General features: G+C 41.2%; 1 protein-coding gene across 1 annotated transcript; it reads left to right on the top strand.

The window, feature by feature from the left end:
- Nucleotides 1-683: 683 nt before the first annotated feature.
- Nucleotides 684-9,762, top strand: LOC149265135 (uncharacterized). Its single transcript, XM_089401889.1, has 4 exons — nucleotides 684-793; nucleotides 865-1,490; nucleotides 6,889-7,684; nucleotides 9,708-9,762. The coding sequence occupies exons 1-4, from the start codon at nucleotides 684-686 to the stop codon at nucleotides 9,760-9,762; spliced, it is 1,587 nt and encodes a 528-aa protein (XP_089258015.1).
- The last annotated feature ends 3,289 nt before the right edge of the window (nucleotides 9,763-13,051 follow it).

Genomic DNA, 13,051 nt, shown 5'->3' with positions numbered 1-13,051 from the left:
CACACATCGGGATAAGTTTCACTCAAAAGCTTTTTCAAAGCAATCAAAGATGGATTTTGGGAAACTGAGAGAGGTTTTTGTCCACAACATGCCAAAGAAGAAAAACCTCCTTCACTTTTTTCACAGGTGTCATGGTTTGAGAAAAATGTCAAGAATACCGTTGCCTCAGGAGAATCAAAGACACCTCTGAAGTGACCTTGGGAAAATCAAGTTTTCTCCTAGCTTGGTTGACCAAATGATTGGGTTGATAGGTAAAATTCTAACTAGACACACATAGCTTTCCAATGAGCTATTATGAGCTCAATTTGGGGTTGAGGAAGGCATTCAAAAGTTGACTGCAACAACACTCTTCCTTGAGGCAGCCTAATTTGGCACATTTTGACCAGTCTTGGGAGATTTGATTTTTGATAGGACAAATCAACTCCAAATTGAAAAATTCTAGTTGGGTTAGAAATTATACTTAAATACCTACGAGCTATCCTGCGCCCGATTCCGATACCGGAAAGGCCTCCAAAAGCCTCCTGCAAAAACGCGACCCGTTGAGCCTGGCGCGCAACCCATCAGACTGCCTTTTCTAGTGCAAAATTTACACAGGCGCGACCCGTTGAGGGCGCGCGACCCGTTGGGCAGTGCACGCGACCCATCAGGGTTTCCTCCATCGAAAATTGCCAGCAAGCTGCCAAATGACCCCAGAATTGTTCGAGCTTGCAGTTGAACCTGCTCCAGGAGTTGATACTGAAGGTATTGAAGTTGCAACAGAGTGTCTCGTGGATGTTTTCAAGCTTGGCACAAGGTCTGGAGATGAGCATTGCAACCTCATTTATTGATTGACCTTTTCAAGTCATCTGGATTGGATTCATGTAGAGAGCAAGAGTCAACAAATCCCTACCATGCAGTATCTTCTCTCATAACTCCATCTGAAAACATTTCTCCAAGGCCTATCAATAATGAAGAAACACCTATATCTATGGATGAAGTTGTTTCTGTGGAACCTAGAATGCAAGAAGCAGCAGGCAATTCTCAAGATGAATTATTTGAGCAATTTCGGGAAGGTTTGGAAAATGTTGGCCTCTTTGGAAACACACCTGTTGGTTCTCCTGATTATGTTGAACAATTGAACAAAGCTAAATGTGTACTCAAAGACACTATGAAGGAAATGGAAAAAACAGGAACCTCTTCTGGAGCAGAACATAAAGTCCTTGGTGAAGCATTCAAAATTCAAGGCAATGCAGCCATGTCTTCAAAACGATACTTCGAGGCTATTGATCTGTATACATTAGCTATATCACTGTCTGGGGATAATGCTGTATATTATTGTAACAAGGCAGCTGCTCATACCCAGGTTGGTAAATACACAGAAGCAATAGAAGACTGCAACAAATCTATTGAGATAGATGCACACTACAGCAATGCATATAGCCGTTTATGCCTTGTTTACTATGCACAAAGAAAATATCACGAGGCCATTCAGCAAAAGGAGGCTGAGAACCGCTTGTTGCAGCAGAAGTTAGAGATGGCACAATGGATGATCACATATTTAGAGCAGCACAACAAGCAGTTGGAGGATTAGCAAGTTCTTGACGAGTTGTGGAGGATTCGTGGAGACCGCATCTTGAATAGAAGAAGACCCGGTGATCTATTGCCCGCTGGGCGAGAGTCCGTGCTTATCCGGCTCAATGCACATTTGGAGAGGCTGTTGGCTAAGGCCAACCAAGATAAAAAATTGCTGAGGAACATGAAGAACCATTATTGGGCGCGGATGCACGTGTGCAAGGCGAAGATGAAGGTGCTTCAAAGGCGGTTGATCAAGGCACTAAAACGGAGAAAGAGGCCCGATCCCCACCACATCTTGGCCGAGGCTTCCTTGAAGGAGCAAGGCACTAAATATCCTAGCCACAGCACAAATCCCAAGAAATTTTGAGCATTTTGGGTAAATTTTGGTTTTTTCAGGCAATTTACAGGTTTTGTCCATTAACGGGTCTCACCCCCCGCGCGACCCTTCATATTGGCAACTCCATTTTGCAAAAACTCAGCATTTCCAGATTTGTCATGCAAAGTTACACATGTTCATCGATGGACAAGAGATTTTGTGAAGTTTTGGGCCTCCAAAAAGTCAAAAAACTAGCAAAAAATGACTTTCTGCCACTTTTTTGAATTTGAGAAAGCAGTCTTGGGAGATTTGATTTTTGACAGGGCAAATGAACTCCAAATTCAAAAATTCCAGTTGAGTTGGAAAGTATACTCAAAGACCTTTCCAACAAGCCTACTCTTGCCCAATTTGGACACCTGCAAGTGCCCCAAAAGTGGCTCCAAAGGCGCGCGACCCGTCAGGCAAATTTTCCAAAATTTTCAAGTATACAGCTCAGAAAAACGCAGTTTGACCTTGTTTGACTTTATGGAGTGAAATGTTATCCTCCTTGATGTAATTAATGTGATTTTATGACACTTTTACACTTATGTACCTCTTCTAGAAGATTCATTCATGAAAAAGGTGAAAATTAAATGAATGAATTGGTTTCCTAGCTTATAGAGGCAAGTTGTTTTGACTGTCTAGTTTGTAGTGCTTAGTTTAGAAGTGGTTGAAACAGCTCCTAGGATAGTGAGCTCGACCCATGGAGGCAGGGAAAGAGGTTAGATGATCTATATTATGTACTTTCTTGCTCATTTTCATGGTTGGACTCTTGAGGGAGAAGCTATTATTGTATTATTCACTGTATCTCTGCAATTTTTGGCAAAGGAAGACCATGGTTTTGCAGTCCTTTTTGGGATTCTTGTGGACACATGTGTTGATGGTGTGTTTCTCTTTGTACTTGTAAGTGTGTTATGTTATTCATTTCCTTACTTTTCCTTCTGCACATTAGGCAAATGAAGTGTTAAAGTAGAACTCATGACTGTCATGCTCTGCTTTTAAGTTTGCTTAATATCAATGTTTTCTACTGTTTAAGGGGAATTCAAGGTTATCGCTTGCTCTCCTTAGCTCCTCACCTGTCATTCTCATCCATCCACCTCTGTCAAAGGCATCAATACTGTCTCCTACCTCGCCCCAAAGAACCCCCTGCAGAAACTGTCTCCAATCCCCGCACCCAAAATTGCCATCTCCCCAATTTGCCACCAAAAACCCTAAAAATCCCAAATCAACCCTTTTGATCAGTTTACTAGCCTAAAATTAGTGTTACCCTATTGGTTATCTCGCCCATTGAAGATCTTTACCGAGATAGACCGGAGAGAGCCCTCTCCAGCCCCGTAGGGCTAGCTACGAGGCTAAGTGGTTTGATGTTGCCTTGAAGTTTACCTTTCTCAGCCTGAGGTGAAATTTCAAGCGCTAACATACTGGCGACCATACTGGGGAGAACAAATTGATCGTTTGCTGACTGATGTGTTTAATTCATAAGTCTTAGACGGAGTCTGAAGATACGCCAGGTAGCCTTCGAAAATGCTCTTGTTTTACAGCAACGTTAGTAGATAAACGTTGCTTCAGTCGACCTCCGTGAGCTTGTGAGTGTAACACTTCATTGGCACTTTACCCCAGTACATTTGTAAACTCTGAACCTTTTGATGATAAGTTGAGAGTGTACACAGGCTGAAACCATTCACTGGCGACTCCTTTCACTGAAGAATCCAACAACCTGTGCTTCATGGTGACTTCACTACAGAGAAATCAGTAGTTGTGAGATTTTCAAGATGGATCGGATTGCAAGAAGATATGCACCCTTGAGCCGAGATCACATCCCCGGTTTTCCAAATAAAATTCCAAAGGTAGACTGGTCAAGGAATTTGCCTACATTTAATGATGATGGTAAGAAGGATGTTGCTCTTCATCTAGTTAGATTTCATATGCATATTCGCAAGTTGAAGGTGGATTTTCCTGAAGATTGCTTGATGAAGATATTCCTGGCCACTCTGGAAGGTGAAGCCCAATCATGGTATGAAAGTTTGCCGCCTGCTTGTATTTACTGTTTAAAGGATTTTCATGCCTTGTTCATTGAAAGATATGAAGCATCTTATCCATCATTAAATTTAGTTCAAGACTGTTGCCAACATGCATATAGTTTTATTGAAAGCCTTGAGAAGTTTTATGAAGATGATAATTTTATGGACTATGAGATCATAGAGGTTTTGTATGAGAATCCATTTCAGCAACATGAAGAGAACCTAGTGGATACCCATCAAGATGATCAAGATATTTTGCAGCAGAATCAAGATCAGCAGGTTGAAGATGGTCATATGGCTGTAATTGATGAAAGAGAAGAGCTTGTTTCAGATCTGCCCACAGAAGAAAACCAGATTGCAGAATGTGATAATGTTAGGACAGCTACTTCAGAACAACATTTAGATTATGATGACCAGGAATATCTTGTGCTGAAGCCCATCAAAGAGAGCTCTACTGTTGAGATCATAGACAGAGTTTTGGATTCAGATGTTCATGAACAACAAGGTGAGATCTTTGTGCAAGTAAGTGATGAATCTCCTTTCAATAACTCAGTAATAAATGATAGTTTGAATGCCTTGTCATATGAAGATAATTATTGTTTAAGCAGAAGAAAACAAAAGGCATTGTCTCCTTTGTCTGAAGAGGAGATAGATCAGCTTTTGAAAGGTCTTGTTACAGCCCAAGCTACAACAGATTTGCAATGCACACATAGTCAGGAAAGTGTTGGGGAAACTTCTTCCTCTGTTGAAGAAGATGATTGTCTTGTAGATCAACAAACCGATAATGTTGTCCTTCACAAAGATGATAATCCGGTTGTCATATCATATGAAGATCACCTACCATATTGTCTGACTACCGAAGATCATAGCATACAGGATAACCTTTCAGATTCTTCATATGTTTCATGTGCTGAAATGTTTTTCCAAGAAGAGATCTGCTCATCCATTTGTTCAGAGTTTTTTGAAGCTTATGAGCATACTTTTATCGAAGCACATGATGAAGGTAGATCAGAATTTGAAGCAAAGGAAACCTTGTTCTTTCAGCAGGAGGTGGCAATGGCAAATCCTCATGTTTTTCAAGATCCTCTAGCAAGTTTGTTGCAGCGAATAGTGAAAGTATTTATTGTTGTGTTCAGTGAGGAGGGAGATCATGGTCAACTATGTTTTTGGATGCCCAGTGATAGGTTTGTATTGTTGACCAGGAGATCTAATCGGGAGAATCAATCAAGAAGGCATCTGCTTGATTGGTTGCATTGGCATTTTGATATAGTTTGATGTATATTGTCTTGTAAGAAACACAGGTGGTTGTCATCATGATGTCAAATCTTGATGGACTGCTGCCCTCCAAAAATCTTTGTAAAGTCTTGTTTTAAGTCAGTCATGAGTCATTTGTGTTTGGTCTGTTGAGTGAGTTTTGTCAAGTTATTTCAGTTTGCCATCGAGTCGGTTTGAGTCAAGCTTCAGTTAAGTTTCAGTCAGTTTTCAGTCAAGTTTTCATTCAATAAATGTGTCAAAGTTTTGTGTCAAAGGTGGCAATAATGACTCCATCGCCCAATGGGTGAAAGCACTGGTCTGCTCTCCCAGAGGTTTACGGTTCTTGGCACCTCCAAGGAGCTACCATCCCCATTGGAGCCAATGTTAGTGTCAGTCTTTCCAGCCTTCCTCCAGTGATCAAACGTGCTCTTACAAAGTGATTTTGAAGTGTCAAGGTCAAATTTTGTCATTTCAGTGAGTCTTCAAGCAAAATTTGGTCACTAGGCATTAGGTCTAGGGTTTGCTTTCACTCCTTCTAAAGTTGTCCAAATGGCGGTCCATGTCATCATTCAGCTGAGTCTATCATTATTCATATGGTTGTTATCATCATGTCAAGTTCCATTGGGTCATTTTACAACTTATTCATGCTTCAGTTGTGCCTAGGCAAGGTCATTTCCCTCTCCTAGGGTTTTGAAGCCAATTTCTCTTGGACGGTCAAATCATCGGAAAAACTTGTATCCTGATGTTCATAAACCTTCCCCTATCCTTAAAGTACCTTATCAAACACTTCCCATCCCTTAGATCCGCCAAATTCCTCATTTTTGCACAAACCCTAGTTTCTAGCTACAACCTGGCAATTTTCTAGGTTTGGCCTGTGTTTTTCCCTTTTGGACCCCTTCCCCTCACTCAATCTTTGAGATTCCACATTCCCCTGCTTCCTAACATCCCTCCCCACTTCCAAAAATTTCCCCAAGAATTTAGAAGCCCCCTATCCCCTTCATTTCGCTCCATTTCGACAAAATTCCTTGTTTCACACATCGGGATAAGTTTCACTCAAAAGATGTTTCAGAGCAATCAAAGATGAATTTTGGGAAACTGAGAGATTTTTTGTCCACAACATGCCAAAGAAGAAAAACCTCCTTCACTTTTTGTACAGGTGTCATGGTTTGAGAAAAATGTCAAGAATATCATTGCCTCAGGAGAATCAAAGACACCTCTGAAGTGACCTAGGGAAAATCACTTTTTCTCCTAGCTTGGTTGGCCAAATGATTGGGTTGATAGGTAAAATGATAACTAGACACAAAGAGCTTTCCAATGAGCTATCATGAGCTCAATTTGGGGTTGAGGAAGGCATTCAAAAGTTGACTGCAACAGCACTCTTCCTTGAGGCAGCCTCATTTGGCACATTTTGACCAGTCTTGGGAGATTTTATTTTTGACAGGACAAATCAACTCCAAATTGAAAAATTCCAGTTGGGTTGGAAATTAGACTCAAAGACCTTTCCAACGAGCTATCCTGCGCCCGATTCCGACACCGGGAAGGCCTCCAAAAGCCTCCTGCAAAAACGCGACCAGTTGGGATGCCTTTTCCAGTGCAAAATTTACACAGGTGCGACACATTGAGGTCGCGCGACCCATCAGGGTTTCCTCCATCGAAAATTGCCAGCAAGCTGCCAAATGACCCCAGAATTGTTTGAGCTTGCAGTTGAACCTGCTCCAGGAGTTGATACTGAAGGTATTGAAGTTGCAACAGAGTGTCTCGTGGACGTTTTCAAGCTTGACACAAGGTCTGGAGATGAGCAATTGCAACCTCATTTATTGATTGACCTTTTCAAGTCATCTGGATTGGATTCATGTAGAGAGCAAGAGTCAACAAATCCCTACCATGCAGTATCTTCTCTCATAACTCCATCTGAAAACATTTCTCCAAGGCCTATCAATAATGAAGAAACACCTATATCTGTGGATGAAGCTGTTTCTGTGGAACCTAGAATGCAAGAAGCAGGAGGCAATTCTCAAGATGAATTATTTGAGCAATTTTGGGAAGGTTTGGAAAATGTTGGCTTCTTTGGAAACACACCTGTTGGTTCTCCTGATTATGTTGAACAATTGAACAAAGCTAAATGTGTACTCAAAGACACTATGAAGGAAATGGAAAAAACAGGAACCTCTTCTGGAGCAGAACATAAAGTCCTTGGTGAAGCATTCAAAATTCAAGGCAATGCAGCCATGTCTTCAAAACGATACTTCGAGGCTATTGATCTGTATACATTAGCTATATCACTGTCTGGGGATAATGCTGTATATTATTGTAACAAGGCAGCTGCTCATACCCAGGTTGGTAAATACACAGAAGCAATAGAAGACTGCAACAAATCTATTGAGATAGATGCACACTACAACAATGCATATAGCCGTTTAGGCCTTGTTTACTATGCACAAAGAAAATATCATGAGGCCATTCACCAAAAGGAGGCTGAGAACCGCTTGTTGCAGCAGAAGTTAGAGATGGCACAATGGATGATCACATATTTAGAGCAGCACAACAAGCAGTTGGAGGATTAGCAAGTTCTTGACGAGTTGTGGAGGATTCGTGGAGACTGCATCTTGAATAGAAGAAGACCCGGTGATCTATTGCCCGCTGGGCGAGAGTCCATGCTTATCCGGCTCAATGCACACTTGGAGAGGCTGTTGGCTAAGGCCAACCAAGATAAAAAATTGCTGAGGAACATGAAGAACCATTATTGGGCGCGGATGCACGTGTGCAAGGCGAAGATGAAGGTGCTTCAAAGGCGGTTGATCAAGGCACTAAAACGGAGAAAGAGGCTCGATCCCCTCCACATCTTGGCCGAGGTTTCCTTGAAGGAGCAAGGCACTAAATAGCCTAGCCACAGAACAAATCCCAAGAAATTTTGAGCATTTTGGGTAAATTTTGGTTTTTTCAGGCAATTTACAGGTTTTGTCCATTAACGGGTCTCACCCCCCGCGCGACCCTTCATCTTGGCAACTCCATTTTGCAAAAACTCAGCATTTCCAGATTTTTCATGCAAAGTTACACATGCTCATCGATGGACAAGAGATTTTGTGAAGTTTTGGGCCTCCAGAAAGTCAAAAAACTAGCAAAAAATGACTTTCTGCCACTTTTTTGAATTTGAGAAAGCAGTCTTGGGAGATTTGATTTTTGATAGGGCAAATGAACTCCAAATTAAAAAATTCTAGTTGTGTTAGAAAGTAGACTCATAGGCCTTTCCAACAAGCCTACTCTTGCCCAATTTGGACACCTGCAAGTGCCCCAAAAGTGGCTCCAAAGGCGCGCGACCCGTCAGGCAAATTTTCCAAAATTTTCAAGTATACAGCTCAGAAAAACGCAGTTTGACCTTGTTTGGCTTTATGGAGTGAAATGTTATCCTCCTTGATGTAATTAATGTGATTTTATGACACTTTTACACTTATGTACCTCTTCTAGAAGATTCATTCATGAAAAAGGTGAAAATTAAATGAATGAATTGGTTTCCTAGCTTATAGAGGCAAGTTGTTTTGACTGCCTAGTTTGTAGTGCTTAGTTTAGAAGTGGTTGAAACAGCTCCTAGGATAGTGAGCTCGACCCATGGAGGCAGGGAGAGAGGTTAGATGATCTATATTATGTACTTTCTTGCTCATTTTCATGGTTGGACTCTTGAGGGAGAAACTATTATTGTATTATTCACTGTATCTCTGCAATGTTTGGCAAAGGAAGACCAGGGTTTTGCAGTCCTTTTTGGGATTCTTGTGGACACATGTGTTGAGGGTGTGTTTCTCTTTGTACTTGTAAGTGTGTTATGTGAATCATTTCCTTAATTTTCCTTCTGCACATTAGGCAAATGAAGTGTTAAAGTAGAACTCATGACTGTCATGCTCTGCTTTTAAGTTTGCTTAATATCAATGTTTTCTACTGTTTAAGGGGAATTCAAGGTTATTGTTTGCTCTCCTTAGCTCCTCACCTGTCATTCTCATCCATCCACCTCTGTCAAAGGCATCAATACTATCTCCTACCTCGCCCCAAAGAACCCCCTGCAGAAACTGTGTCCAATCCCCGCACCCAAAATTGCCATCTCCCCAATTTGCCACCAAAAACCCTAAAAATCCCAAATCAACCCTTTTGATCAGTTTACTAGCCTAAAATCAGTGTTACCCTATTGGTTATCTCGCCCATTGAAGATCTTTACCGAGATAGACCGGAGAGAGCCCTCTCCAGCCCCGTAGGGCTAGCTACGAGGCTAAGTGGTTTGATGTTGCCTTGAAGTTTACCTTTCTCAGCCTGAGGTGAAATTTCAAGCGCTAACATACTGGCGACCATACTGGGGAGAACAAATTGATTGTTTGTTGACTGATGTGTTTAATTCATAAGTCTTAGACGGAGTCTGAAGATACGTCAGGTAGCCTTCGAAAACGCTCTTGTTTTACATCAGCGTTAGTAGATAAATGCTGCTTCAGTCGACCTCCGTGAGCTTGTGAATGTAACACTTCATTGGCACTTTACCCCAGTACATTTGTAAACTCAGAACCTTTTGATGATAAGTTGAGAGTTTACACAGGCTGAAACCATTCACTGGCGACTCCTTTCACTGAAGAATCCAGCAACCTGTGCTTCATGGTGACTTCACTACAGAGAGATAAGTAGCTGTGAGATTTTCAAGATGGATCGGATTGCAAGAAGATATGCTCCCTTGAGCCGAGATCACATCCCCGGTTTTCCAAATAAAATTCCAAAGGTAGACTGGTCAAGGAATTTGCCTACATTTAATGATGATGGTAAGAAGGATGCTGCTCTTCATCTAGTTAGATTTCATATGCATATTCGCAAGTTGAAGGTGGATTTTCCTGAAGATTGCTTGATGAAGATATTCCTGGCCACTCTGGAAGGTGAAGCCCAATCATGGTATGAAAGTTTGCCGCCTGCTTGTATTTACTGTTTAAAGGATTTTCATGCCTTGTTCATTGAAAGATATGAAGCATCTTATCCATCATTAAATTTAGTTCAAGACTGTTGCCAACATGCATATAGTTTTATTGAAAGCCTTGAGAAGTTTTATGAAGATGATAATTTTATGGACTATGAGATCATAGAGGCTTTGTATGAGAATCCATTTCAGTAACATGAAGAGAACCTAGTGGATACCCATCAAGATATTTTGCAGCAGAATCAAGATCAGCAGGTTGAAGATGGTCATATGGCTGTAATTGATGAAAGAGAAGAGCTTGTTTCAGATCTGCCCACAGAAGAAAACCAGATTGCAGAATGTGATAATGTTAGGACAACTACTTCAGAACAACATTTAGATTATGATGACCTGGAATATCTTGTGCTGAAGCCCATCAAAGAGAGCTCTACTGTTGAAATCATAGACAGAGTTTTGGATTCAGATGTTCATGAACAGCAAGGTGAGATCTTTGTGCAAGTAAGTGATGAATCTCCTTTCAATAACTCAGTAATAAATGATAGTTTGAATGCCTTGTCATATGAAGATAATTATTGTTTAAGTAGAAGAAAACAAAAGGCATTGTCTCCTTTGTCTGAAGAGGAGATAGATCAGCTTTTGAAAGGTCTTGTTATAGCCCAAGCTACAACAGATTTGTAATGCACACATAGTCAGGAAAGTGTTGGGGAAACTTCTTCCTCTGTTGAAGAAGATGATTGTCTTGTAGATCAGCAAACCGATAATGTTGTCCTTCACAAAGATGATAATCCAGTTGTCATATCATATGAAGATCACCTACCATATTGTCTGACTACCGAAGATCATAGCATACAAGATAACCTTTCAGATTCTTCATATGTTTCATGTGCTGAAATGCTTTTCCAAGAAGAGATCTGTTCATCCATTTGTTCGGAGTTTTTTGAAGCTTATGAGCATACTTTTATCGAAGCACATGATGAAGGTAGATCAGAATTTGAAGCAAAGGAAACCTTGTTCTTTCAGCAGGAGGTGGCAATGGCAAATCCTCATGTTTTTCAAGATCCTCTAGCAAGTTTGTTGCAGCCAACAGTGAAAGTATTTATTGTTGTGTTCAGTGAAGAGGGAGATCATGGTCAACTATGTTCTTGGATGCCCAGTGATAGGTTTGTATTGTTGACCAGGAGATCTAATCAGGAGAATCAATCAAGAAGGCATCTGCTTGATTGGTTGCATTGGCATTTTGATATAGTTTGATGTATATTGTCTTGTAAGAAACACAGGTGGTTGTCATCATGATGTCAAATCTTGATGGACTGCTGCCCTCCAAAAAGCTTTGTAAAGTCTTGTTTTAAGTCAGTCATGAGTCATTTGTGTTTGGTCTGTTGAGTGAGTTTTGTCAAGTTATTTCAGTTTGCCATCGAGTCGGCTTGAGTCAAGCTTCAGTTAAGTTTCAGTCAGTTTTCAGTCAAGTTTTCATTCAATAAATGTGTCAAAGTTTTGTGTCAAAGGTGGAAATAATGACTCCATCGCCCAATGGGTGAAAGCACTGGTCTGCTCTCCCAGAGGTTTACGGTTCTTGGCACCTCCAAGGAGCTACCATCCCCATTGGAGCCAATGTTAGTGTCAGTCTTTCCAGCCTTCCTCCAGTGATCAAACGTGCTCTTACAAAGTGATTTTGAAGTGTCAAGGTCAAATTTTGTCATTTCAGTGAGTCTTCAAGCAAAATTTGGTCACTAGGCATTAGGACTAGGGTTTGCTTTCACTCCTTCTAAAGTTGTCCAAATGGCGGTCCATGTCATCATTCAACTGAGTCTATCATTATTCATATGGTTTTTATCATCATGTCAAGTTCCATTGGGTCATTTTACAACTTATTCATGCTTCAGTTGTGCCTAGGCAAGGTCATTTTTCTCTCCTAGGGTTTTGAAGCCAATTTCTCTTGGACGGTCAAATCATCGGCAAAACTTGTATCCTGATGTTCATACACCTTCCCCTATCCTTAAAGTACCTTATCAAACACTTCCCATCCCTTAGATCCGCCAAATTCCTCATTTTTGCACAAACCCTAGTTTCTAGCTACAACCTGGCAATTTTCTAGGTTTGGCCTGTGTTTTGCCCTTTTGGACCCCTTCCCCTCACTCAATCTCTGCGATTCCACATTCCCCTGCTTCCTATCATCCCTCCCCACTTCCAAAAATTTCCCCAAGAATTTAGAAGCCCCCTATCCCCTTCATTTCGCTCCATTTCGACAAAATTCCTTGTTTCACACATCGGGATAAGTTTCACTCAAAAGCTGTTTCAGAGCAATCAAAGATGCATTTTGGGAAACTGAGAGAGGTTTTTGTCCAAAACATGCCAAAGAAGAAAAACCTCCTTCACTTTTTGCACAGGTGTCATGGTTTGAGAAAAATGTCAAGAATACCGTTGCCTCAGGAGAATCAAAGACACCTCTGAAGTGACCTAGGGAAAATCAAGTTTTCTCCTAGCTTGGTTGGCCAAATGATTGTATTGATAGGTAAAATGATAACTAGACACAAAGATATTTCCAATGAGCTATCATGAGCTCAATTTGGGGTTGAGGAAGGCATTCAAAAGTTGACTGCAACAGCACTCTTCCTTGAGGCAGCCTCATTTGGCACATTTTGACCAGTCTTGGGAGATTTTATTTTTGATAGGACAAATCAACTCCAAATTGAAAAATTCTAGTTGGGTTGGAAATTAGACTCAAATTCCTTTCCAACGAGCTATCCTGTGCCCGATTCCGACACCGGGAAGGCCTCCAAAAGCCTCCTGCAAAAACGCGACCCGTTGGGCTGCCTTTTCCAGTGCAAAATTTACACAGGTGCGACACATTGAGGGCGCGCGACCCATTGGGCAGTGCGCGCGACCCATCAGGGTTTCCTCCATCGAAAATTGCCAGCAAGCTGCCAA

The sequence above is a fragment of the Pinus tabuliformis genome, chromosome 6 (genome assembly GCF_031772625.1).
Source record: "Pinus tabuliformis cultivar Carrire ecotype Pingquan chromosome 6, CPIR1, whole genome shotgun sequence".
NCBI lineage: Eukaryota > Viridiplantae > Streptophyta > Pinopsida > Pinales > Pinaceae > Pinus > Pinus tabuliformis.
This window is presented reverse-complemented; position numbering and strand designations above follow the sequence as displayed.